This window comes from Notolepis coatsorum (assembly GCF_963971535.1).
Source record: "Notolepis coatsorum genome assembly, chromosome: 13".
NCBI classification, from domain to species: domain Eukaryota; kingdom Metazoa; phylum Chordata; class Actinopteri; order Aulopiformes; family Paralepididae; genus Notolepis; species Notolepis coatsorum.
In genome coordinates, this window is record NC_140177.1 from 123,288,540 (window position 1) to 123,316,313 (window position 27,774).

The 27,774-nt window shown below is 44.4% G+C and overlaps 1 protein-coding gene across 1 annotated transcript in view; it reads left to right on the plus strand.

Moving 5' to 3' along the window:
* Nucleotides 1-27,774, plus strand: part of copa (COPI coat complex subunit alpha) — a 151,578-nt gene that overhangs the window by 95,488 nt on the left and 28,316 nt on the right. The window contains exons 21-26 of the mRNA XM_084327315.1: nucleotides 9,266-9,389; nucleotides 19,839-19,928; nucleotides 21,612-21,718; nucleotides 21,964-22,110; nucleotides 22,593-22,733; nucleotides 24,264-24,446. Of these exons, the coding sequence (XP_084183441.1) occupies nucleotides 9,266-9,389; nucleotides 19,839-19,928; nucleotides 21,612-21,718; nucleotides 21,964-22,110; nucleotides 22,593-22,733; nucleotides 24,264-24,446 (792 nt within the window). The remainder of the gene's footprint in view (nucleotides 1-9,265; nucleotides 9,390-19,838; nucleotides 19,929-21,611; nucleotides 21,719-21,963; nucleotides 22,111-22,592; nucleotides 22,734-24,263; nucleotides 24,447-27,774) is intronic.

Here is a 27,774-nt window from a genome sequence, read left to right on the forward strand (position 1 = left end):
AATGAATCCACCACAACATTTTGGATAAAGTGTATTCATGTCAAGACATTCCCCAAAATAAAAACGCTGGCAATATCTGTGCTAACAATGTTTGGCTCAACATACACCTGTGAATCCAGTTTCTCTCACATGAATGCCATTAAAACAAGCAACGTGCCTCCTTGACAAATGAGCATTTGCATCACTGTTTGCGGGTAGCCCTCACTTCCTATGAACCCTCTTTCTCTGCCATTGCCCAGTCAAAGAAGTGCAATCGCTCTCATTAGATGTGTGTATGTAGGCTAGGCCTGTCTGCCCCCCACCCCCCTGATGTTTGAGAGTTAAGAGTGGACAATAAGTGCTAATAAGATGCTGTGATTTGCTGTTGTTGCACAGACATGAAGCACTTTTTCATAAGCTCAGCTGCACTATAAATGTGTTTTTTTGTTCAAGTGTTGATGTTAGAATGTTCAGATGCACATCATGCACTTGTTTGTTTTTTATTTTATTTTTATATTGAAATGTTGAAGAGGAGATGTTGCAGTTGTTGCACAGTCATAAATGAAGCACTTTCTGCAGGAGATGTTGCAGATGTGGCACATAAATGAAGCACTTTTTTTGAAAAGTATACTACTTTTGCAATGTAGTTAAATAAAAGTTGTGAAAATGTGGTTGCGTGTTGTGTCAAGTGTACATATATTCATAGCACAGGGAGGCGCCGTGGCAATCCGGCCCCTGGCCCCTTGGGTTTCTGTGGCCCCCTGAACAATTTAGTTGAATAGCCCTGCTCTAGTGGAACTATCCCTTTATCCAATCTAACAATGAATAATTTTTCTCCACATGTACACACCCATCCGCCTGGCCACACCCACATCCGCTCCTCTACATAAGCGGGGTCGTGGCCACACTAACAGCCCCTTCCCTATTTTCACCACCATAAAGTGCCTGTATACACCACTTTAGTTTAGTGCCGAAATAGTTATTGGTAATGATGAGTTACGTTATTGGAGAAAAGGAGCTGCGTTGACATTATATCTTTGTTTTCTCTCTCACTATTTTTCGAGGAAATACAGCGATAATGTCTTCGCCACGGAGTGTCTAGAAGATGATGATCATTCTGACCTCCACCGGCACTTATTAGGGGCCCGCGTCGCTGAGCAACACCACCGCAACACTTCCGGGATTCTGAAATCGGGGAGGAGATAGCGGGGGGAGCATATGAATGAATGTGGACGAGAGCCGTGATGTAAGTGGTTGCCGATACGGCTGTGGGTCATCTCGCGTCTCACGTCATCTCGCGTCGTCCAGACTCCATGGGCAATCTGCGCATGTCCATGCGGAATATGTGCTTTAAAATGGGCTTTTTCTCTGCCGATTTAGTTCTGATCGATTAGGAATGGGTCACGCCGTGTTCAGGAGAGTGAGGCGCATAAACGTCTATTCGATCATGTCTCTAGCACCCCCACAGCCGTATCGGCAACCACTTGCATCACGGCTCTCGTCCACATTCATTCATATGCTCCCCCCGCAATCTCCTCCCCGATTTCAATGTAACGCGGAAGTGTAGTGGTCTATTGCCTCCGGCTCTGCAGCTGGACACTTTGCTTGGGAGGCGATCGGCCGTGTGAGGGCAGACGGTCTCTCTGGGCGGGTGATGTTTTGTGTGACGCGGGCGCCGGTGTGTCAGTTGTGGGGGGACAACTGCACAGCTTACGAAGGTCGGCTCCAGGCTAGGATCCTTTTCGCTGCCCCTTAGCGGCGTGGAGGGGGTTCTAGTCTGATGCCCCACGATAACATTAGCTCCTCCTCAAGTGAAGTCGTAGCTTTGTTTTCCTGGGACCGTGATTCCGAATCTGCGGTTCAATTCCCTGGGTCTCTGGACAAACGGATACCCTCTGTCGCCGTGCTGGCCCCGCTTTTCAAGATGAAAAACACCCGGTACGAGGCAGGTGTGCTTGGTGTTCGTTATGAGAATATCTCCAAGTTCAGGTCGGCTACAGCCCGCCTACAACGAGGGGCTTGCTGCCGACACCGCTGTGTCTGGTAAACACCGTTCTGGAGAGGGGCGTGTGTTGCCTTTTTCCCTTTTTTCTTCGGATAAGAAGAGGAAAAGACAGCGGCTGTCTGAAGTGTTGGCCTGTATTGCTTTTCTCACATTGTACAGTTTTCAGTAGTAGCCGCTTAGCTTGCTTCTGCGTTAGCTAGTGGCTAGCGATAGCCGGTATGAGCTAACTCTTAGCCAGTTAGCTGTTTAGCTACGACGTTAGCTGCCAGCTGCGCTCGGCTGGGAACGTTAGCTTGATGCTATCAGTTAGCTGTTTTAGCTTGTGCTACAACCATTGGCGTAGCCATGAGAATAGCAGGTTCTGGCACTCTGACTACGACGTCATCTTTGGCAGAAGATGTCGTCGGGCCTGCGCCATGACCGGCTGCAGGAGGGAGGCGTCATGCCGGAGCAAAGCTCCGGCCATTGCTTATTCTGGCCTGGCCAGCGAGAGGCCTTCGTCAACGTGGTGGACCAACCTGTGTTGCGGCCTTTCGTCCTGCGTTCGTTGGTGCAGGTAAGGTGTCCATTGGACATTACCCCACTCTTCCTTCCTTCCCCTCCCGAATGTTTTTTGTTAATAACGATGTTTTTGTATAACAAAACATATGTTACTTCACTACATTTGGAGATACGACGTGTGCTGTGTGAAAATTGTCTTGGTCGCTTTGTATAGCTTGGGTTAGCGTTGGCCAAGGCTTATGTCTTTCTCTCTACCTAGGAACAGCGTTGTTTTTTACGTGAGTAAAAATGAACTGGGTTTTTGTTGTATGAGGAGAAGTTGTGTGTCTTCATGTAACGTTTAGACAACGTGGCTGAGCCCACAACTGGCTGGGTTACCCTACAATGCTGTGCATAGTGGCATATGATCGAGGGCTGAGTCCCTCTCTTAGCTTGTTATTCTTTACTTGAGGGTAATGATGAAAATAACAAGTGGCAAGTTTTTTTCACACATAAGCAGAGCTGTGGGAAACCTGTTTCAAACAAGCATTATGTAAAGCTTTTACTCTACACATTTGGCGTCATATCAGGGGTAAGGTGGTGAGGGGTGGGTGAAATTATTCCCCGGTTTGCCCCTGGCCCCCCCCCCCCCCTCCCCTCAAATATGATTTTGTTTACAAAATGTGTGTTGTTTCACTATTTTTGGGGATACGGTGTAAATCCCTCAGCTTCTGCTGGGGTTTTGCTCTTGCTTAGAGAGAGGCAATTTCTCTGAAAATTGTTTGGTCGCTGTCATGTAGACTTAGCAAGGCCTGTGACCAGCACTTGATCGAGGACTTATGTCTTCTCTCATCATAAAAAACGGCGTTCCTCTTGCAGTAGTGAGAGTGAACTTTTGCCCTTTTTTATTGTGATATAGGGTTTTGTGTATCGTATTCACGTTTAAGTAAACGTGGCTTTGAATCCACAACTGGGTTAGGTGTTGGCCTACAGAAGTTACATGTGTAGCTCTTGTACTGGTGTCATGGCTCTGCTTTGTCGTTGCATTGTATCAGGGGTGAGGGGTCATGAGGGGTGGGCTGATCAAATCCCCCCCCCCCCTTTACTGATTGGCCGGCAGGTGGGACCTCCTGCCTGTCAGTTCTCCCTGTCGGCTGAGGGGCAGCGCGTCACAGGGAGGGGGAAGGGGGGGGGGGGTTCCCTGGTTCCACTCCATGTTAGGATGGGTGGGTCACAGGATTTCCCCCCGGCCATGGGATACGTCACTGGGTATCCGTGAGGTTACTGCATCCGTGAGGTTACAGGCTCTGTGCTGCAGACCGCTGTCTTTGTCAAAGTTGGATTTTGTTGGACTAGAAGTCTTTATTTGTCATGCAGTTTTAACACACACGCGCGGTATGGGCGACCCACAGGAACACACACACACATGCACTGAGTCGCAGATGAAATGTCTCTCTGCACTTTTCCCATCCCGTTGTTCTTCCCCCCATGGGCAGCCGGGAGCAGATAGGGCGTCAACGTGAGCCGCGCCCCGGGGTCCAATCCAAGTGCTCCTGTCCGTCTTCGTCAAGGACGCACAGTGTTAGCGATCTGTTGTGCATGTTTTTCCATTGGCTTTATCTTATCGGGGGGGAAACCCTTGCGAGCACGGGGAGAACATGCAAACTCCACACAGAAAGGCCTGGGAGATACTCCACCTGGCATCATGGAAACCTGGTCCCCAAGTGGGAATCGAACCCTGGACCTTCTTGCTGTGAGGCGACGGTGTTAACCACTACACCACCGTGCCGCTGGATGATGCGATGCATTCGAAAACTGTTAGTTGTCTGCTCTGCTCTCTATTACAGTGTGTATTGGGCTGTTGGTCACTTGGCCCAATTATTATTGCATGTATCTTTTTCAATTGTACTCTCATGGAGGTCTCTCTGGGGGAACTTCTGTCTTCCCCTCCTATGTGAGGAGCAGAATTGACGGGGTTGCCCTCAGTCGCGTCATATGTCTGTGTCTTATTGACCGGCTTCCTGCTGCTCGTCCCAGACAGCATGGAGGGGACGTTGTCTGGTGTTTCTTATTAGAATTCACCATTGATGTTTCGGGTTCTTGACGTGCATATAGCGCTGGCCCTGGGTGCTTCCAATGTGGAACCACGTTATGGGCCGGTGCGCCTTGGTTGCCCAATTCATAGAAACGGCGTTTTTTATGCAGGCGACTAGGAAGGAGATTTTTTATCTCTACCGAGCGCCAGTGCACTAGGTTAGACTCGATGACTCGCGTGCATCTCCGGGGGGAGATGACGGAGTAGATCATTACATTGGCGGAGGGGTCTCACACCCATGAGGTGGGCCGCCAGAAGCAGCGCATTCACGTTCTGTCCATCTTGGTGGCGCCCTCTGTGATGTTTTAGATCGACACGCGTACCTACCCCCCTCTTAGGACTGGGGATGGCGGCGTGACTAGGACGCAGGACTGGTTCTGGTCACGCCGGACCAGGTCAGCTAACCCGTTGTCCGCCGGGGAGCAGATCTGCTGTTCTGGTACCACGAAGGACTTTGTGCTTTTCCGGGGGGGAAATGCCGGGTCGGTCCGGGCTTCGCGGGGATTGATGTCGTGGATGTGTGTGTCATATTGTTAGATCCTGATCAAACTGGCCAGTATCACGTCTTCGTTTGTTTGGCTCTCCATCCAATTCCTCTGCGTTGTGTCATTTTAATGGTCCTGACGTCTCAGATACTGGCTGATAAGATCCTTATCTCACCCCGTTAGTACAATCCGCAAACCATAATAATTCTCCACCTCCGTAAGAATTCGACACTCCGACACCGTGAAATACCTTATGAGGAAAAGCGTTGTTTTATTGCTATAAACAGAAACCTCAGCTCAGATGTTAACAGATTGTATTGTCCTTGAAGAGTCTATTCTAATGATCTTTCGGTGTGTTCAGTCTATAATGATCTTTCAGTCCAGTCTATTGTCCCTCTGTCTCTCAGTCCAACAGTAGTCAGGCCTGTTCGTTAGCCAAGCCCATCCTCGTGGTAGCCGAAGCTAATGATGATGTGGCATTCTCCCCCCCCCCCCCCCCCCCCCTCTGTGATAAGAGGAGAGAGAGAGTCTCTCCTGGTTTCTTCCCTCTTAGTCTCAGCCAGATTTTAGTCTGCCTTACACCCGGAAACACCGTTCGACTTATAGATCTTCGTCGTAGTAATGACGGCCCACCCCTTTCTGGTTGTCATGTGCCGCGTTGTCATGACAACTGCGTTAATAACCTTTCACACCATTAAGCGTTTCATTCACTGTTGCATTAAAGAGGTCACCTCGCTCTGTACCGCTCCGTTATCTCTGTTCTTACAAGGAATGCAAAACAAAACACTGACGCGGCCTGTGCCTGTGAAACCACTGGTTCCACCACCGTCAATATCATCCCGTGATGATGATGATATTGATATTGATATCATATTACTTTTTTTGCCCCCCTTAATTGATTTTCGGGGGCTTAATTTTGTATTTCGGGGGCACTGAATTTTTATGATAAATTAACATAAGGATTATAAAACATTGTCGACACCTTTTTTTACAGTCTTCGTCCCTATGTTTGATAACGTAATGTTAATGTCTCCATATATAGGGCTCTACGCTAACCTTTTTCCCAAGGAGCACATGTGCTCCTAAATAAAATTTTAAAAAATAAAATCTAAATAAAAATTTAGGAGCACACAAAGAAATTTAGGAGCACAGTGAAAATTGTTCAAGTAACGGAGTTTATTAACAAACTATTTATTACATGTAGGGATGTCCCGATCACGTTTTTTTGCTCCCGATCCGATCCCGATCATGTGATTTTGAGTATCTACCGATACCAATCTTTCCCGATCCGATCAAAAAGAATTAAAAAATATTTTTTTTATTTTTCAACTTTTTTTTCAACTTTTTTATTCAACAAACATGACCATGTTCACGTCTTAAAACTCATACTGAGGCCTTAGTTTTGGTTTTAAATTGCATATCATCATTCATTTATTTATTGTCACAGAGCAGAAGAATTTTGCCAAAACAAACCAATAGTATCCAGCTGCAGAACGGCAGACCAGCCACACTCTCAGACCCAAACGCATTTCCTTTGATTTAATTATACATCAAATGATTTATGTCAAGGATTACAATGCCTCGCTTGAATGAAGTTAACTTTTCACCTGGATAACGTCAACATTCAGGGTGAATGTAATGTGAGAAATTGGGATAACGTTTTTTTTTTTCTTTTTTTTTGGGTCAGTGTGGCTGGTCTGCCGTTCTGCAGCTGGATACTATTGGTTTGTTTTGCAAAATTCTTCTGCTCTGTGTGACAATAAATAAATGAATGATGATATGCAATTTAAAACCGAAACTAAGGCCTCAGTATGAGTTTAAGACGTGAACATGGTCATGTTTGTTAAAAAAAAAAAAAAATCCAGATTTCTTTATTGAATTTTTTGCCTATCCCGATCTTCGGAAAATCACGTGATCGGCCCGATCACGTGATCGGATCGGGACATCCCTAATTACATGCATATTATACTGTGCGTGTTCATACTAGGGATGGGCGTGAGTAATCGTTACTCGTCTATGAGAAAAATCTAAAAAAATATTATCGAAATTATAAATTTTTATGGAAAAAAAATATACGTTTCTTTCTTTTTTTACATATTTTTTCACATGTATGTGTAAGATTATAACTGTTTGTTGGTTTGCTTAAACATATATACATACGTGAATGAACAAAAATAAGTAAAAAAAAAAGAATAATAAAATCAAAAAAAAATCAAATATAATTTATATATTGTATTTTTTTAAGTTTTTTTGCCTTTTCGAGTAATACACGATCACTCGAGTATAGCATGCGATCAATCGATCTGGATTTTTCTTTGAAATGCCCATCCCTAGTGCATACTAAGGGCTAAACATCTGTGCAAAGTGGTGGGGGCTTTTCTTGCCCCCCTTAAGAGGGCATTTGATAAATTTTCGAGGGCATTTTGCCCCAAGCCCCCCTTAATTTCTAACCCTGGTCCATACTGTGTTGTACCTTGCGCTGTGTTAGGGGGCCTGGTCCTTCTCCATTGTTTCACTCCTCCCTCCCCCTGCTGGGCAGGGATGGGAGGGGGCTGTCGAGGTGGTTGCTGTCAACCCCTCTAGGCATCCCTGTGTAGGTCCCGGTCCGCCAGGCCCAGGTCCAGGTCCGGACTCGTTCTTGTCGACCTGTTGGCCTGGGTTAACCCTTTGAAAACTGAAACACTTTGTTTCTAGGTTTTTCTTGGTGGGTTAAGGGAACAACCGCCTCCTGTTAAACTAAACATAGGGAGGTGGTTGGTTCTCCGGTGTGTTGGTAGCATAGTCGACTCTCGGGTTGAGGCCGGGGTTGAGGCCGGGCTTGACCCCGTCTGCCCGAGAGTGCCCCTGCATCTTTCATGACGTCTGCCAATTGTGTCTGCCTCTCCTTTGAACCTCGACCCCGCTGGAGGGGTCGGGTTTGTTGAGGTCATGACAGCACATGCACAGCATACCGAACACCCCTTCCGCCGGGTACTGTTCTTACAGTAGACCCTTTGGCGCCTGTCTAGTCCGCAGTGTTCCAGGCACAGGTTGAGTTCTGGCCTGTTGCCTGGATTGAGGGATCAACCCCCTTGGGGGTTGTCTCCCCGGCGCGCCGTCTGGCCCCACAGTATTGTGGGGGGGTAGCCTCTTGGGGCTTACGGCCATGCCAACCGTCTGATCTCGGAAACTAAGCAGGTTCGGCCCTGGTTAGTTCTTGGATGGGGGACCCCCTGGGAATACCAGGTGCAGTAAGCTAGAGTGCTTCAGGGTGGCGTGCAAAAGGGGGGAAGGGCCTACTCTTGATTTAGGCCCTGTCCGATACGCTGGCAATGTCGGGGGTGGTGTCATCAGTGACCGTCTGGTGGGGTCCCGATGCTACGGCATCGTTGACCTCACCGGGGCCCCTTTTTCGCGGGGTCCTGGCCCTCAGGCTGTTCCTGGGGCTGGGTCCTCCTCCGCTGCTACGGCCTTGCCACTGGGTTGGGTTCTTGACCTTTGACCCCGTGATGTTGGGGGCTGTGACGGGGGTGTTTTGCTTCCCGTTCGTTCCCTGGTGGCATGTGGGATGCGCGCCTGAGTGGTCGCGGGTCCTTCTGTGTGAAGGTAAGTCCCACGGTCTGCTCACCCTGTGCGTTTGAGGTGCTAAACCCTGTTCGCACAGTTGGATCCGATTCCCTCCCGTCCCCCTCTAGGGGGGTCCGGGGGCTCGGGTCCTCCCCGGTTCTGATGGTTGTGGGTTGCCTCAGCGGGTACATCTGTCAAGCTTCCGCTCTCCTCAGCTCCTGTGTTCCACTAGAGAGTAGAGCGTAAGCTATACGATAATATAACATACGGTTATCTTATAACCATAGTTATATGAGTATAGCGAGCGCTCTGCTCTGACTCACTGAGGACCCCGTGGTCTTCGCCTTCGGTGGTGAAAGACTTGGGAAGGAGCTGTTAGTGTGGCCACGACCCCGCTTATGTAGAGGAGCGGATGTGGGTGTGGCCAGGCGGATGGGTGTGTACATGTGGAGAAAAATTATTCATTGTTCGATTGGATAAAGGGATAGTTCCACTAGAGAGCAGAGCGCTTGCTATACTCATATAACTATGGTTATAGGATAACCGTATGTTCCCGACAAAAACAAGACGCACACAATTAAAAGGCTTAAGAGAGGCTAAAATCTAGACTATCGTGAAGATTTGTGGATGAATCTCAACACATGCGTGTGTAACCGCTGGTGTTGTGTCTCGTAGGTACCAGAGGTGGATCCCAATGCCCAGCTGCTGCAGCCCCCTCCACCCATCAACCCCCTGGACACCAACTGGCCTCTGCTCACAGTGTCCAAGGGCTTCTTCGAGGGAGCCATCGCAGCCAAGGGTGAGTCCTCGGGTCTGACTGAACCGGATATATAGACCACTTGTACGTTTGAAAACATTGGGTGACTGGATTAAGAATCGCTGCCCCCGCGTTCGATGTCACTCACTCACTTCCAGCAATGGAATAGTTGGCCCCTGCGATCCTCGGACACTGGTCAGCTCTCCATTCCCCGAACCAGAATGCAGATCTTTTTGGGGACGGAGCTTTCAGCGTGGCACCTCCCACCCTCTGGAACTCCGCAATGCCCCAATTCTGGACTCCTTAAAAAAAAACTCCTCAAAACTCACCTTCAACATGGCTTTTGACCCCTAACTTCCTACATTCAATGTTGTGTGTCTGTCTACCACGTTTGTTATTGTTGTTTTTCATAAAACCCTAAGTGACCTTGGGTTTTATGAAAGGCGCTATGCAAAACAAAGTTATTATTATTATTATTATAGTGAAATTTAATAAGTATACTGTCCTGGATGTACCGGAGGAATAATTTGCTCGTCAATAATTGATAGTTACAAATGTATTAACACATTGGGCGCCATGCATTGTGCCCATCATTATGCCCTCTCTGCCACCGCTGTAAGCCTATGGAGATGTTTACCTTCTTTGCAGGGCTATAACTTTTTAAATATTATAGCTATATCTGCATTACTATGGCCCATTCAACATCGGGTATCTATCATTCCGGATGTGGGAACGTTATATTTTTTCATTCATACATTGTTGTGTTAATACCGTCGAGAATATAAGTGTTTTTAAGCTTTTCTGCTGTAATTCCAAAAACGCTAGTTATAGGCCCTGAAGCAGATAGATTATCGATTGGCGTTTCTTTCCTATACACGCTATATTAAAAAATTCAAATGTATATGATCGGTATACATTATGGTTAATCATGCGTGAAGGAAAGGCGGGGGGGGGGGGGGCGTTTATAATTCCTTGATCGTCAGTAACGGCTTTATTTAGTATGGGTTGATATACATTTACATTTAGTCATTTAGCTGAAGCTTTTATCCAAAGCGACTTACAAGTTCTGTACGACAAGTCATCAGGAAGGATACAACTCTATCAGCTGAGTAACAATGTTCATCAAAGTGTTGCGTGTTACAGTGTAGGTTAGTTTATTAGGACAAGTGCATGACAGTAAGGTTAGTTAGGGTTAGATATATATTTTTTTAAATTTATATATTGATCAGACTGATTGCAAACAAAGAAATGGACAATCAAGCTGAAAGTAACGTTAGTTTCCTCTTACCGTTCGCCGATGAGACTGGAGGAAAAATATCCCAATTATTTGACGTCGATCTGCTAGATCCATTTCTGGTTTGTATGACACAATAAACGCCGAAATCATATCGATTATTTCGTTTCGAAAGTGATCAAAATGCACTAGAGTGTGTATATTGATCCACGCCACAATATATCTCTGGCGGAGGAATTTCCTCGATGCACCGATCGCCACTTCCGGTTTGGCGTGAGTGTAACTCGCCCAACCATCCACCAGGCGGCGGTATTGAGGCGTTGCAATATCAGAACAGGGTCCGGCTGCGATCCGGAGGGAAGCTGGATGAATTATGAATGCCATGGCGAAAAAATTAAATATTGATCCCAAACACGTGATACGCCGTTGTTGGCGTTCAACGCATGGCGGGCAATAACGATTTACGCCGTTCTTGGCGCACAATGTGTTAAGATAAAAACACAGGAGATTGGCTTCAGAAGACCAGACCGGAAGTCCTGACAAGGCTCCAGAGTGCGACCATTTTAGGCGCACTGTGCAACCGCATATCAGTTCAGTGCAACTTAATGTTTTCCCTTGTCGCACTGGTGCTCCCAGCTCCCAGGTCTGCCTGTCTGTCTGTGTGTATTTGTGTGTGTGTGTAGCTCTTCTCCCCCCCCCCCCCCCGCCCCATGGCCATGTGCGTTCTCAAGAAATAAAAAAAAATAATCTCTGCCTTTGATTGGCCCTCCTAACACGTGCATTCTGCAAAGACCATCCCCTATCTGCCTCTGATTGGCCCTGATCATCACCCTGAAATATTTTTGGCTGAATGACAGGCTAAACAAAATAGCCATGTGAGCATCAACTTTCCAAATTGAAACGATAAATAAGCACAGAGTCTCATACTGATTTCATAATACAACATTTCCGAATGGACGTTTGGATTAAACAAAGTGTATGCAGTGTTGCTTTCCCAGCGGAACACAAGTTACTTAACGTTACACAGGTATGTGTCATGCACGTTAATTAAGCTAACGTTAACACATTCTGCGCCATGCAGTATGCCCATCTTATACCACTCTCTGCTGTAACCCTATGGAGTGGCTCACCTTCTTTGCAGGGCTATAATTTTTGAAATATTATAGCTATATGGACATTACTATGGCCCATTCAACATCGGGTATCTATCGTTCAGGATGTGGGAACGTTATATTTTTCCATTCATACATTGTCGTGTTAGTACCGTCAAGAATATAAGTGTCTTTTTTGACTGTATAGCAGTAATTCCTAGAACGCGTGTTATAGGCCCCGACGAGTATTACACATAATCGATTGGCGTTTCGTTCCTATACACGCTATATTAAAAATTCAAATGCATATCATCGCTATACATTATGCTCAATCATGCGTGAAGGAAAAGGGTGGGGGGGTCGTTAATGATTCCTTGATTGTCACTAACGGCTTTCTTTAGTACGACGCCATACGTCGATCGGATAGATTGCAATGAAATAAATGGACAATCGAGCTGGAAATAACGTTAGATTCCTCTTACCTGTGGCCGAAATCCAATCATTTGATGTTGATCTGCTAGATCCATTTTCCGTTTGTATGACTCAATAAACGCCGAAAGCATATTGATTCTTGCGTCTCGAAAGCGATCCCATGCACTCGAGGTGTGTATATTGATCCACGTTACAAGACATCTCCGGTGGAGCTTTTTCCCCGATGCACAGAGCGCCACTTCCGGTTTAGAGTGGAGTGTAACTCGCCCGAAATCCACCAGGCGGCGGTAATGAGGCGTTGCAATATCAGACAGGGTCCAGCTGGCTCCCGGAGCCTTCCTGGATCCATAAACGTCGTACAACGTGTTTCAAGGTCATGCTAATTCTACCATTCCACGGCGTACGACGTTATTGAGATCCTATTTAATTTTTTCGCCATGGTATTCAGAATGCCCTCACGGAGCGTGGTCTGATGCAGTGGGAGCCTGCACAACTCTGCAACGCTTCAATACTGCCGCCTGGTGGATGATCGGCGAGTTACAACCGGAAATGGATCTCTTCTGATCTCGGTGCACCGGGCAAATGTGTCCGGCACTCGCATATTGTTGCGGGACTCTAGACACACGTCGTGTATATGGATCACTGCCATAACTCAATAATCGATATGATTTGGGCGTTTATTATGATTATACAAACCGGAAATGGATAGAGTAGATCACGTCAAATAAGTGGGATCTTTTTCCTCCAGTCTCATCGGCGAACGGTAAGAGGACGCTGACGTCATTTTCAGCGTGAGTGTTTATTATTAATAATGCAAACTGCTCTGATCAATATATCACGCATACTACATAAAGCATTTACTGACTATCACGGAATTATAAACGAACCCCCCCCCCCCGTTCATCCGCGCATGATCAGTCATAACGTTTAGGAACATGTACAGTTGAAATTTTTAATATAACGTGTATCGGCAACAAACGGCAGTTGATAATCTATATTATGCGTTTAGGCCTATAACTCACGTTCTAGGAATTACTGCAGAAAACGATAAAAACATATTTATATTCTAGACGGTATTTTCGTATGAATCTATGAATGAAAAAGTATAACGTTCCTACATCCTGAACGATAGATAATCGATGTTGAATGGGCCATAGTAATGTCAATTTAGCAATACAATTTAAAAAGTTATAGCCCTGCAAAGAAGGTGAACATCTCCATAGGCTTAGACTGGTGGCAGTGATCATACATTGATGGATATAAGCGTGGCAGTTAATGTGTTAAGGTAGCAGGAGCTGTCGGCCAACAAAGTTGTTTCAACAAATGTATTCACAAAATGGATTATCATTCAAACGCTATTGAAGCCTCCCGTGACCAGTAAGTAGGTACTACTACTCAACCGCAGCAATGTTCACTATACATTTTAAATGGGGGACCCTGATGTAAACAAGACAAACGTCGTTCTCTGGTCTGCATCCCCTTAACAATTGTGTGTATTGAGCCGTACTGTATTGTACCCATTCTGCAATCTGTTAAATAAAGTTTGCATTCAATCGCTATGTGCCTAAAGTCAAGACTCTATGCTTGAGTGAGGCCATGTGGCCATAAAATACCAGAGGGAGGTGAATGAATGAATGAAAAACTTTAACAGATTGCAGAATGGGTACTGTTACAAAGGATCAGATTAAACCGAATATATATATTTATTGATTGATATATATTGCATAGTATTTGTATATCGTTTGATATCCCTTGTATATTCCTTGTACATATACACGGAATATCCCTTTAGCCTAGTGCAGACCATGGTATTTCATTCTCCTATTGGACAGCGGTCCACAGGCGCCGGGGCCGTGCCTCCAGAGTCAGGTTCAAAGCCACCGTCAAGACATGTCTGTACATGCCCGGCCTTGCCCAGGGATACGAGACAGAAATGAGGTTGGCACTAGATTGTTCGCCGTGCATATAAATATGGCGCAGGTGAATACAGAAGTAGAGTTACCCAATAAGTTGAAGCCTCACCCACGATACTCCGTGCGGTGAAGTATGGCCTGTTTGGCCCCAAAATAGAGCATTGAGACCGCGTGCGAATTAATAACTGAATTGTCAGAGTTTGGCGCTATACCGTCGAGTGCGACATATTTCTATTAACCCTTAGAAGTCAACGGGGCCTATTGCTCCCGTGGGCGGAGAACAAAAGAATTAGAATCTCTCACAAATGCTCAGGAAGTCCCGTTTTTCAAAAATCTGTAAAAATAGCACAAAGACAATTTCGAGTGCATAATAGTGTAATCTATATGTATCCTTACTTGCTAAACATAATACGACTTGTAAATATGTTTAATTCTTGCTCAATTGTATAGTTCTAAATATCCCTGTATTCCCCCGAAACTACAACGCGTCACGTACATGCACGCGCGCACACACACACAGCGCATAGGTGTTAATCACTGAGTGATCTAATATGCATATTCTTCAGCGCGAGAGGGGGGGGGGTTGTGTTTCCCACTGTCTGTCGTTGATAATATAATCTGAAGAGGTCCTGCATTATTATTATTATCATTCTCGAGAATACACGCGGACCCGACGGAACGTTAACTTATGAATAAAAAGTAGTCTAACATGCTTTTCATCCTCGCCCGTGTATATACCCACGTCGCGCTAAAACATCAACTACTGTATGAGTAGAGACAGAGTGCTTGTGTGTACGAGTTATGATGAGTTATCTCGCAGTTTTCTAGAGTAGAAAGGTGCGCCCAGTAGAGCACACACACACACACACAGAAGGAATTTCTTGTACAGCGAGTTGGGCGTTTTATTTATTTTATCACTTGTAGGCTACCATAGCGAAGGCTCATGGCAGCAACGTTAGTGGTTGAAACGTGATTCGAGAGTGATACCAAGTGGAAGGAAATATATCCTGTCATCAGTGCGTATAGCAGGTATCCTCGAAATTCTCCGCTATCAACTCTGCAAGCTCCTGTCTGTCCGCCTGCACTGCTCCAACTGCCTGTGTCTGTCTACTGCTTTGGTCCAATCATATTCAGAGTCCCGTCAGAATCCCGCCCCCCCACCCACAGTCTGCGAATCAGAGGCAGAGTAGGGCGGGTCTTCACGAAATGCGTGTTGTCTCTTTCAACGGGTTGGAGTCAGAGCGAGAGTTGACAGCGCATATACAGGTAGTCTAATCTGCAGGTACTGTAGCGAGTAGCATAGTTTTGCCAGCAGGCAGTTAGTAGAAAAATATGGCATGTTCAAAGATGGCCAGTAAAATAAAAGTCAACAGTGAAAATCGCTGCAATAATAATTCTTTCTTTCTTTCTTTCTTTCTTTCTTTCTTTCTTTCTTTCTTTCTTTCTTTCTTTCTTTCTTTCTTTCTTTCTTTCTTTCTTTCTTTCTTTCTTTCTCTCTTTCTTTCTTTCTTTCTTTCTTTCTTTCTTTCTCTCTCTCTCTCTCTCTCTCTCTCTCATTCTAGAGAAATACAACCACAAATTGTTATTGGTTTGCTTCTTTTTCTTACAGTACTATATATACTGTACTTTACTGTATATACTGTACCATCCACTGTACTGAAACATCTCAATATAAGTAATCATGGTATGCTGCAAAAGGTGATATGGTATGTGATATGGTACAGTACTGTAAATACCATCTCTCTCTCTCTATCTCTCTCTCTCTCTCTCTCTGGCTTTATTGAGGAAGGGCACACCTCTATCAGCTGAGTAACAATGTTCATCAAAGTGTTGAGTGCTACAGTGTAGGTTAGTATATTAGGACAAGTGCATACCTACATGTATGACCTATATCTATCTACTACTTTTGGATATGAGCATTTTTTCAATACCCAACTATGTAGTGGCCGCTTGTCGCTAGGCTAGGCCTCCTGCTGGGTCCATTCACTGGAATAACAAAGGAATGACTGGGCCTTTGCTCCAGGTGTGAAATGGTTCTAGTGACAATGATCACATTGAATTCTGGGAGTGTAGTTCTCTCATCAGATAGCTGAATGAACTTGGATCTAGTTCAAAGTCCTATACTGAAAAGGTGTTAGGATTTTACCAGAATGTTTGATAGGACATTGATTGAAAACTATCGTCTCAAATTTGACAATTGATGGCTTATTTTGAAGGTATGAATCTGTAATTTTATATTATGTAACAAAAAAAAAGGGGGAAATTCTCAGGAGGAGGAGCTATTTAGGTTAGACTTCTAAGGGTTAAGTCAGTAATAGTCTATTTGTGTATAGTGTATCGTGCGGCTAAAGTTCTACAGTGACCAGCATCACCAACGCTTCCTCGTATCAGCTAGAGTGCTTATCCAGGCTGGGCTGCTTTCATGGCGCTTTCACCCGAGGAGACCTAGACGAGAACCGTGTGGACATGTACACTGGATTAATCTACCCGACGACTACATAGCCCTTTGCGGCTGGATTATATTTGTTTTGGTCCTGTGATTTATGGAGCGGAGAATCGCCGACGCCTACACGTGTTGGATTTACCCTGTGAGGAGACCAGTCGAGTCTGCGCCTCAGAGAGCCTGAGGCCGGCTAGCTTTCTTCACTGTGGAGCTACAGTCTACGGAGAACAGCTGTATTCGTCTGTGGATCAAGAGACTATTGCACCGTCTCCTGTACTTGGAGTCTCCTTAGTCATCGTTGACCAGACTCTCTACTACCGACAGATCCTCTACCCCTGCTGGCTTACAACCGGGGGGACCCTTCCAGTATCTCCCGCTATATATTACTAGTGTACCATAGATATAATTCCCTAAGATTCAGGTTGTATAATTACCTCCTGTGTAACCAGAGAATGGACATTCATTATTGATTTGCCTACGCACATTCCTTTGCCTTATAAGCGCATCCAAAGTAAAATACAGAGAAGTATATTATGTACCTTTTGCTGCAATAAATACTTGATTACACCTTTGTGTGGAACCGATTCATTGTGGGAAGTGTTCATCATATTTATATATCATGTACTGTATGGCCAGTAATTAAAGTACATAAAGCGGTAGTGGTTTAATGATACCATACTTATCAATACAGTCAGGGAATTGTACCCCTCAGTTACAGGTACAATACAGTACGGCTCAATACACACAATTGTTAAGGGGATGCAGACCAGAGAAAGACGTTTGTCTTTACATCAGGGTCCCCCATTTTCAATTCATAGACATTTATGACATACACAACATCATGACATTTATGGCATAGGGACATGACATACAGGCAGGGCCGCCGCTAGGGGTGTGCGAGCAGTGCGGTCGCACTGGGCCTCGCGAGAAGGGGGGCCTCGCGAGAAGAACAAAAAAAAGTAATTTTTTTAATAAAAATAAATAGAATGTTAACACTTTGATTACCGGCGATGCAGTGCGCCTTCCGCCGTTGAATGCCAGCACCCACTTCAATGATAGCGTTGTGAACGCATAATCTCTGTCTTAAATTTTTTTTGGTCCACTTTTTCTCCTATTTTCTATATTTTTTTCTCCCATCCCAATTTCGTATCATCCAATTCAACGCTGTTTCTTGCCTCCCACAAGCCGGCTGCAATGTGGACTAAGTCATACATAGCACAAGTCCCCTCCGGTACTTGAGGTAACAGCAGTCGCATCTTTTCACCTGCGCAGCTCGATCTCTCAGTGGCGAGGAGTAACGCGTGGGAGGCTCACGCTGCCCCCGACACTTCCTGATTCTACTGCGCAGGCGCACCAACCGACCTGTAGGAGTCGCTGTCCACAACGCCCGATCCCCACCCATCAGTTTCCCACCCCCTAATACGGCCAATGTGTATTAGTATGGACGACCAGCTAAACTGAAAGCAAATGTGGAGCGCTGGGCTCGAACAGGCAAGCCCAGCGTCTCCAGATTTCGTGGCGAGCGCCTTGCCCACTACGCCACGTAGCCGCCCTAATCTCTGTCTTAAATTATGGCTATGTGTCTAATCTGCCCGTCGTTTATCAATGACTTGTTTGCAGTCAACATTGTCGAGACGTATTGTTTTTTAATCGGTTCATTTCCGTTTTATAGCATTTTGAAAAGCCCTAGTTTTTCAGGAAAATATAAAGATTCCGTGTTAACACTTTGGGTGCCGGGAAACGCCTAAACACGTCATTCCCGGCCATGCTCAAGTTGCCGAAGACGCTTTACAGCGTCTTTGATATCAATATTTCAAAAATCTGGGACCGGATTCATATTTCCCCTCCGCTGGCCTGAGATCCACCAGGACCCACTGAGCTCTCTGGCGGTTCAGGAGCGCCATCTGGTGGCCGATCGGCGCAATCGCTTAACAGGAAGTGCCGTAGAGGTTGTGCTGGTCGCCCGTATTACTTCCGGGCACTCGCTATAGGTCCCGAGGCTCGATCTCGACACACTACATAGCGATCGATTGCCAATAACTCGATAAACAACATGATTTGGACGTATATACCATTATACAAGCTGGAAATGGACCGGGTAAATCTACATCCCATAATGATAAAATTTCTACTCTACGATGATCGCCCAACGGCGCGCGGAGACTGGGGTGAGTTTTAGCGTGTAAAATTACCGTCTTCGATACTAACTGCTATGATCAACATTTGACCCACATTAGATGATTGGTATAACGCTGCCCACGGAATTATAAACGCCCCCTAGCCCATCCGGTCAACATCAGATGATGTGTAGTAACTTCTAGAAGTACGTCTAGTTGGAATTTTTTATATCGCGCTGATTGCCATAAAACTGTATTGCATCATCAATATAATGCATTTGGGGCTATAGATCACGTTCTGGAGAAAGCTGCAGAAAGAGATGAAAACATACTTATACATTAGACCATACTTTCCTATGAATATGTGAATGAAAAAGTTTAACGTTGCTACACAATGAACAATACATATAGGACTTTGAATGGGCCCTAATAATGGCAATGTAGCAATACAATTTAAAAAGTTATAGCCCTGCAAAGAAGGGGACTTTCTCTATAGACAAATAGAGCCGGCAACCTACGGTTGATAATGAATTTAACCTTAGGCAACCAAAGTGTTAATAAAAAATTAAAATAAAAAAAAAATATATTTTTTTAACCTTTTAGGGGGGGGGGGGCTCGCGTTTAAATCCCTCAATGGGCCTCGCATTTCACCCAGACGGCACTGCATACAGGTATATAGTACTGTTACATTTGTGACATATACTATATACAGTACTGTTACCCATAGATCCTAACAGAGAATATATACATATGATGGGGAGGAGACTGTACATTAGGTGACTGTACACAAAGTGATGTCAGACTACACCTCCCTATTTAGGAGCAAATTGTTTGCATGATTAAAAACGATGGTTCGAACATCCGTTCGAAAAACCCTCGCGAATGTTCGAATCCCAAAAACAGGCTTGGGGACAGCTCTTTTGAGCTGAGTTGAATGTGTTAAAATAGACATAAAAAGTGAAGGATTGGACTTTGTGAGCTAACTGTAATACAATGTAAAACAATAATTTACATAACATCTTAAGAAATTACTAATGTGTATGGGAACTGACAAAAGGTAATGGTAAAGGTAACGCTTAAATGTATTATTGCAGCGGCAAAAGGTGCGGTGAAAATGTTTGGGTGCACCTAAATTATGTGCTGGTGCACCTAAATGAAAAAGTTAGGCGCACTGGTGCAACCAATGTAAAAAGTTAGTCTGGAGCCCTGCCTGACCTGGCCGGTGCTGACCTCTTATCATGTACCGCTCCGTGTGTCACAGGGAGGGCAGGACAGATGGCAGCTGACCCGGACATGGAGGCTCCCGGCGGAGAGGGCTGGGGAGAGGACGCTGAGCTGCAGCTGGACGAAGGTAACGCCGTCCTCACGGAACGTCCCGGAATGTCATGGCATCTTTTGAGAGGTGTATTCCCAACAGGGAAAGTCTGGGAATTTCATACACGTCTCTCTTGGGAACGCAGGGAATATCTGGAAATGTTACAAATTGGTCTATGTAGAGAGGAACCTACCAGAATGTATTTTACAATAAGTTGGACGCACATCCATTGCATTAGATGGCACTGAACTAGTTGTTTTCATCCATTATAAACTACAGAGACTGTTTCACATCAAGTTGTCCCAACTGTAACGGGAACAGGACTGTATAAGATAAGATAAGATGATCCTTTATTGATCCCCTTGGTGAAATTTGGGTGTCAAAGCAGCATGGGGGGGGGGGGGGGATACAGGGTGTGGGATGCATAGCTTCACAGTCCTATACAGTCCAGTATCATCTATATACACTATAGATACAGTTATACATAGTCTTAGGCTGAACGTGCTCTTCATTCTGGCTAGCTCCTCGTAGAGGGGGTGAGAGGGGTTCTCCAGGATGGCTTCTAGCTTTTTCCTCATCCTCTTCTCAGCCACCACCTCTAGGTTATCCAGCTCTTCACCCACTACTGAGCTAGCCTTCTTCACCAGCTTGTTCAGCTTGCTGGAGTCCCTCGAGTTGATGTTGCCCCCCAGCACACAACAGCAAAAAAGAGGACGCTGGCTACAAACGACTGGTAGAAAGATAGCAGCAGTCGTTTGTCCACGTCGAACGACCGAGTCTCCTCAGGAAGAACAGCCTACTTTATCCCTTTCCTTATCTGAAAAATGACATAAACAAACCAGGAAGGATTAGAATATTTATGTCATTGAAGTGCTCTGACATACAGTTTTACATCAGGGCTTTTATCCTCAATGTACTCTTTATTTAGATTATTAAAAAACAGGAGAAGATGACACAACATGTAGGCTAAATAGACTTGTGCCTCAAGACACTTGATGAGAGCGGGACCTCGTCTCCAAACAAAACACAATATTGCATTTTTAAATGTAAGAATACAAAAAACGAATTGGAAAAAAAGTGCATTGACTCGGAGTGAAATATATCATTTGGGCAAATGATTAGAAGAAAACAAAGTATCGCAAAACAAAAAGGTGTGTTCCTACCTACTAGTCATAGTTGTGTGTGTGTGTGAGAATTCATACCATTACCTACTAGTCATAGTTGTGTGTGTGTGTGAGAATTCATACCATTACCTACTAGTCATAGTTGTGTGTGTGTGTGAGAATTCATACCATTACCTACTAGTCATAGTTGTGTGTGTGTGTGAGAATTCATACCATTACCTACTAGTCATAGTTGTGTGTGTGTGTGAGAATTCATACCATTACCTACTAGTCATAGTTGTGTGTGTGTGTGAGAATTCATACCATTACCTACTAGTCATAGTTGTGTGTGTGTGTGAGAATTCATACCATTACCTACTAGTCATAGTTGTGTGTGTGTGTGAGAATTCATACCATTACCTACTAGTCATAGTTGTGTGATTGTGTGAGAATTCATACCATTACCTACTAGTCATAGTTGTGTGATTTTGTGTGAGAATTCATACCATTACCTACTAGTCATAGTTGTGTGATTTTGTGTGAGAATTCATACCTACTAGTCATATTTAGTATTTACCTAATGTGTTGTATTCGCTTACCTCTCTCCTTTCTCCAGACGGCTTCATGGATGCCCAGGACGGGCTGGGGGAGGAGGGAGGAGTGGCCAAGGACGAGGGCGGAGGCTGGGAGGTGGAGGAGGATCTGGACCTGCCTCCAGAGCTGGTGAGAAGAGCTACAACCTCCCCCCAATCCCCCAGAACCAATAGACCTGTCTCAAACCCTGCCCTCTTTTCTTGATCCTCCAATCACAACTGTCGCTTACCTCGGACAAACCAAGTTTGTCCGAGGTAAGCGACAGTTGTGATTGGAGGATCAAGAAAAGGGGCAGGGTTTGAGACAGGTCCATTGGGGTAGAGTTTGTGAACTGTCAATCTGAGAGCATCTCTCGTTCCCTTTAACCACGATAGGACGTGCCGGCTGGCGCAGGGGGAGGGGCGGAGGATGGCTTCTTTGTCCCGCCCACCAAGGGCATGAGCCCCGCCCAGATGTGGTGCAACAACTCCCAGCTGCCCGTGGACCACGTTCTGGCCGGCTCCTTTGAGACTGCCACCAGGGTACGTGGATGATGCCGAGTGACCCCGAGTGACCTTTCAGCGCTCTCACAAACGGTCGTCTCTCTTATCTTCTCAGTAGTTGCTGAGGAACACGCCAACATTTTGGGAAATTAGCTTACAGTCTTCTCCAGAGAGAGACAAGAAGATAGATACCAGTTTCCTCTCTGTGCGTTCAGTAGAAAGCTATCTGGCTGCATGTTAGCCTAGCTTAGCACAATGAATTGAAGCGGACAGTGCCGGTTAGCCTAGGCATTGTCCAATTAACACCTCTCTTGAAGGCTAACCGGCCATGTCCACTTCCATTCATTGTGCTAAGCTAGGCTAACATGCAGCCAGATAGCTTTCTACTGAACGCACAGAGAGGAAACTGGTATCTATCTTCCTGTCTCTCTCTGGAGAAGACGGTGAGCTAATTTCCCAAAATGTTGGCGTGTTCCTTTAACCACTTACTAACGACCCCCTCTCGATTTCCCACACCGCAGTTGCTCCACGATCAGGTGGGAGTGGTGAACTTTGAACCCTACAAGGCCCTGTTCATGCAGACGCTCTCCCGGGGACGGACCTGTTACCTCGGACTGCCTTCCCTGCCCTGTCTACGCAGCCACCCCCAGAGGAACTGGAAGGTACAATATAGACCCTTTTACTGTTTGTAAACCATGATGACGTTTTGGGAGAAAGCACATCATGTATTGGAGCGGCTTCATCAAATAAAATAAAATGTATCATGGAATTGCCCCCACGGGCTTTACAAATCAAGAAGAAACATCACAATAGCATCCATATGCAACACTCCCAGACTTTCCCCGATCAAGATGAGGAACGACTCACTAAAACGTAGCAATAGGAAAAAAGCACCACAGGCGGTGTGGAGGAGAGAAACCTCAGATGGGATGTTCAAAGGGGGGATCCCCCAACTGGATGTTGTGATAATATAGTGTTGCTATGGATGATAGATGGATGGAGACTAGAACAGACGAATGTAGAACAGGCTTCACTAGAACAGAACAGGCTTCACTAGAACACAGAGAACAGGCTTCACTAGAACAGAGCAGGCTTCACTAGAACACAGAACAGGCTTCACTAGAACAGAACAGGCTTCACTAGAACACAGAGAACAGGCTTCACTAGAACAGAGCAGGCTTCACTAGAACACAGAACAGGCTTCACTAGAACAGAGAGAACAGGCTTCACTAGAACACAGAGAACAGGCTTCACTAGAACAGAACAGGCTTCACTAGAACACAGAACAGGCTTCACTAGAACAGAGAGAACAGGCTTCACTAGAACACAGAGAACAGGCTTCACTAGAACACAGAACAGGCTTCACTAGAACACAGAACAGGCTTCACTAGAACAGAACAGGCTTCACTAGAACACAGAGAACAGGCTTCACTAGAACACAGAACAGGCTTCACTAGAACACAGAACAGGCTTCACTAGAACACAGAACAGGCTTCACTAGAACAGAACAGGCTTCACTAGAACACAGAGAACAGGCTTCACTAGAACACAGAGAACAGGCTTCACTAGAACACAGAACAGGCTTCACTAGAACACAGAACAGGCTTCACTAGAACAGAGAACAGGCTTCACTAGAACACAGAACAGGCTTCACTAGAACACAGAACAGGCTTCACTAGAACACAGAACAGGCTTCACTAGAACAGAGAACAGGCTTCACTAGAACAGGCTTCACTAGAACAGGCTTCACTAGAACACACAGAACAGGCTTCACTACAACAGGCTTCACTAGAACAGGCTTCACTAGAACACAAAGAACAGGCTTCACTAGAACACAGAACAGGCTTCACTAGAACACAGAACAGGCTTCACTAGAACACAGAACAGGCTTCACTAGAACACAGAACAGGCTTCACTAGAACACAGAACAGGCTTCACTACAACAGGCTTCACTAGAACAGGCTTCACTAGAACACAAAGAACAGGCTTCACTAGAACACAGAACAGGCTTCACTAGAACACAGAACAGGCTTCACTAGAACACAAAGAACAGGCTTCACTAGAACACAGAACAGGCTTCACTAGAACACAAAGAACAGGCTTCACTCGCTGATCCAAATGAGAGCCAGAGAGAAAATGTCTCCCTGACTCTGAAACGTGCCGTAAGATAAAAGGCTTGTCTCTGACTCCAGGACTGCGGGGCCAAGCAGGGTCTGCCCGCCGTGGGCCTGCGCCTCGCCGACCTGATCGGCCGCCTGCAGCAGTGCTACCAGATGACCACGGCCGGGCGCTTCGAGGAGGCGGTGGAGCGCTTCAGGGCCATCCTGCTGTCAGTGCCGCTGCTGGTGGTGGACAACAAGCAGGAGATCGCAGAGGTGAGGCATCTGAGAGGGATGCAGTCTGCAGACATGTTTACTGGTACATTGTACCAGTAAGGTGCATACTGCACCTTATGTGTATACTGTATACTTACTTCATCAGAGCATATATTTAGCATTTTTAGTTTTTTTTAGATTATATATATTAGATTAGATTAGCATACTGCACCTTATGTGTATACTTACTTCATCAGAGCATATATTTAGCATTTTTAGTTTTTTTAGATTATATATATTAGATTAGCATACCTTATGTGTATACTGTATACTTACTTCATCAGAGCATATATTTACCGCTTTTAGTTTTTTTTTTTATTATATATATTAGATTAGCATACTGCACTTTTTTGTGTATACTGTATACTTCAGATTCAGATTCAGAGTTTTATTTGCCACATGGAATCATACACTCAGAGTTTCTTCATTACACAATCATAAATAACATTCCATGGACAAAAGGAGCAGGAAGAAGAATAAATCTTATAATTACCTGCCCCTTATTCCTAAACTAAAAAAAGTATTTTCTTAATGGTCGGTGTACAACCTAATTTATACAAATAATAATTTATACCATTATACAGAAACTCACAATCCACAGTTAAACAAAGAAAAAATTAAATAATAATAATAATAAAGAATAAGAATAAAAGAGAGAAAAAAAGAAAAGAAAAGATCTCACTATTCAGATCACATTTGATTTTCATACTGAAAATCAGCGTTGAAAATGAATACTTTACTTCATCAGAGAATATATTTAGCATTTTTAGCTTTTAGTTTTTTTTAGATTATGTATATTAGATTAGCATACTGCACCTTATGTGTATACTTCATCAGAGCATATATTTAGCATTTTTTGCTTTTAGTTTTTTTTTAGATTATATTAGATTATCATACTGCACATTATGTGTATACTATATACTTACTTCATCAGAGCATATATTTAGCATTTTTAGATTATATATATTAGATTAGTTATTAGATTATATATATATATATATATATATATATATATATATATATATTGTAGGGCAAATATAACTGAGAGCGCATACATACCCTCATCTTGCACCTTGACCTTTTTACACTGCCTACTTGCCCTTATCCAGAGTTAATTATATTGTTATATTGTTTACACTGCCTATTTCTATTCTATTTTTATTTGTACTTCTCCACTGTACTATAATTCTATGACCTGTATCATGTCTTCTACTACCTGTACCCCCCCTCCCCCATGCTGCTATGATGCCTGAATTTCCCCAAGCGGATCAATAAAGGAATATCTTATCTTATTGGTCATAGAGCTCAGACTGCAAAACCCAACGGGAAATGGGATATCAGTATTGTAGGGGGTTAATGCGGTTAAACGGAGTCAGCAGAGACGGAATCTTATTTGAACACAACTTTATTAACACATAATAAGAGTTATGGAGATAGCACATCAAATAGACACATCACCTCCTTCGTGTCCTGAAAAGCCCTGTTCAACTCACGTCCCCAAAATATCTTGTTGGCTCATAATTATGGATTGAAGGGGGTTGGGACATTATGACTCAAGTCTCAACCCCTCTTCCCCACAAACCCTGAACTAGTTCATTTAAGGACACATTTTAGTCTTATCTTTGACCTTTTCTTCTCCACCAGTGGTCCTGACTCTCCTCGCAGGCCTCGTTATTAACACTTTCCGTGCCAGCCGTGCCAGTCCTAGATACCCTGTTGAGTGCCAACACTCTATTCAATGACAGAGCGCTCACATTTGTGAACGCATAAACTATATCTTAAATTATGGCTATGTGTCTAATACGACCGTTGCTTATTAATGACTTGTTTGCAGTCAACATTGTCGAAACTAGGGATGCTCGATATTGGCTTTTTTACTTATACCGATATTGTCCAACTCTTAATTTCCGATACCGATATCAACCGATACCGATATATGCAGGGTCCCCCCCCCCCCCCAAAAAACGGAATAATTTCAGGTAATTAACATTACATATCTCTTGTCGTGTAATTAACACATTATGCATACTTTGACAATAAATAAAATAATAATTTGTTCTTACTTGCTTGCCTGGGTAAATAAAGGTTAAATAAATGTTAAAAAAAATATATATATTTTTTGTATTTTATTTTTTTATTATTTTTTAAACAAACACATAAACGAACATGACAACACACGATAAGATATACAAGCATTAGTTGTCAGTGCACATCCAATGAAATCACATTTTAGTTAATTGTCTTACCGTACTTTTCGGACTATAAGCCGCGGCTTTTTCCCCCATTTTTCGACCCTGCGGCTTATATAACGGTGCGGCTTATATGTGACTCGACGTGACCAAACCCGAAAATGTAAAAATCAAAATATTGCTTTTTTGACTGCATTGAAATGTTATTTATCTGTTCCCTTATTTGCTAAACTTAATACAACTTGTAAATGAGTTAATTCTTGTTATTTGTCTGACAGTATTGTGTCCCAATGCTAATTACATATGGTAATTAAACATTAAAACACCTGCGGCTTATAGTCCAGTGCGGCTTATATATGTACACATCATTCAATTTAGCTGCTGCGGCTTATAGTCAGGTGCGGCTTATAGTGCGAAAAGTACGGTATATAGGATATACCCCTAATACCTGTTGTCTAAAAACCTACACACATATGCTCCAGCTCGTACCCCCCCCCCCTTCCGGACCCCCCATTGGATAATCCATCCATTTTCCCTCGCTCCTAACCAGACATTACCATTATATGCTAGCTTTTATTTTCTCCACCACTTCTAACCACAATGTCATTTTGGATTCATTGAGACCCAAAATTCTAGCTGTAGATATTTCTTGATAGATCACATCGAGATATGTAATAATCCAGACCTTTCGGCAAATTTTTTCCGGTTGGAACCATCGTGATGCGATCAGCTTTTTAGCCACTGTGATACCCGATAAAACCAATCTCTTTAGCTGTGGATGTACTGCACACTCAAAAACATCATTCAGCAGTAGTACAGAGGGGTGTACAGGTATATTCCAATTTAAGAGGTTTGATAGTTGCTGGGTCACCTCTTTCCAGAATATCTTAACTGGTGGGCAGTCCCAGTACGTATAAATGTCCCCTCGTCCCCATTTGTACATAAGGAGCATTTGGAGTCTTGTATAAGACACATTTTTTTCAGTCTTATAGGAGTCAAGTATGTCCTGTGAATATAGTTAAGATTGATTTGTTGATGGTCCGGGTTCCTTGATGTGAATCGAATATTTGCCCAGGCTTCTTGCCAATCAAAATCACTTTCCAGGTCTGGTATATCCCTCCTCCAGACGGAGTCTAGGT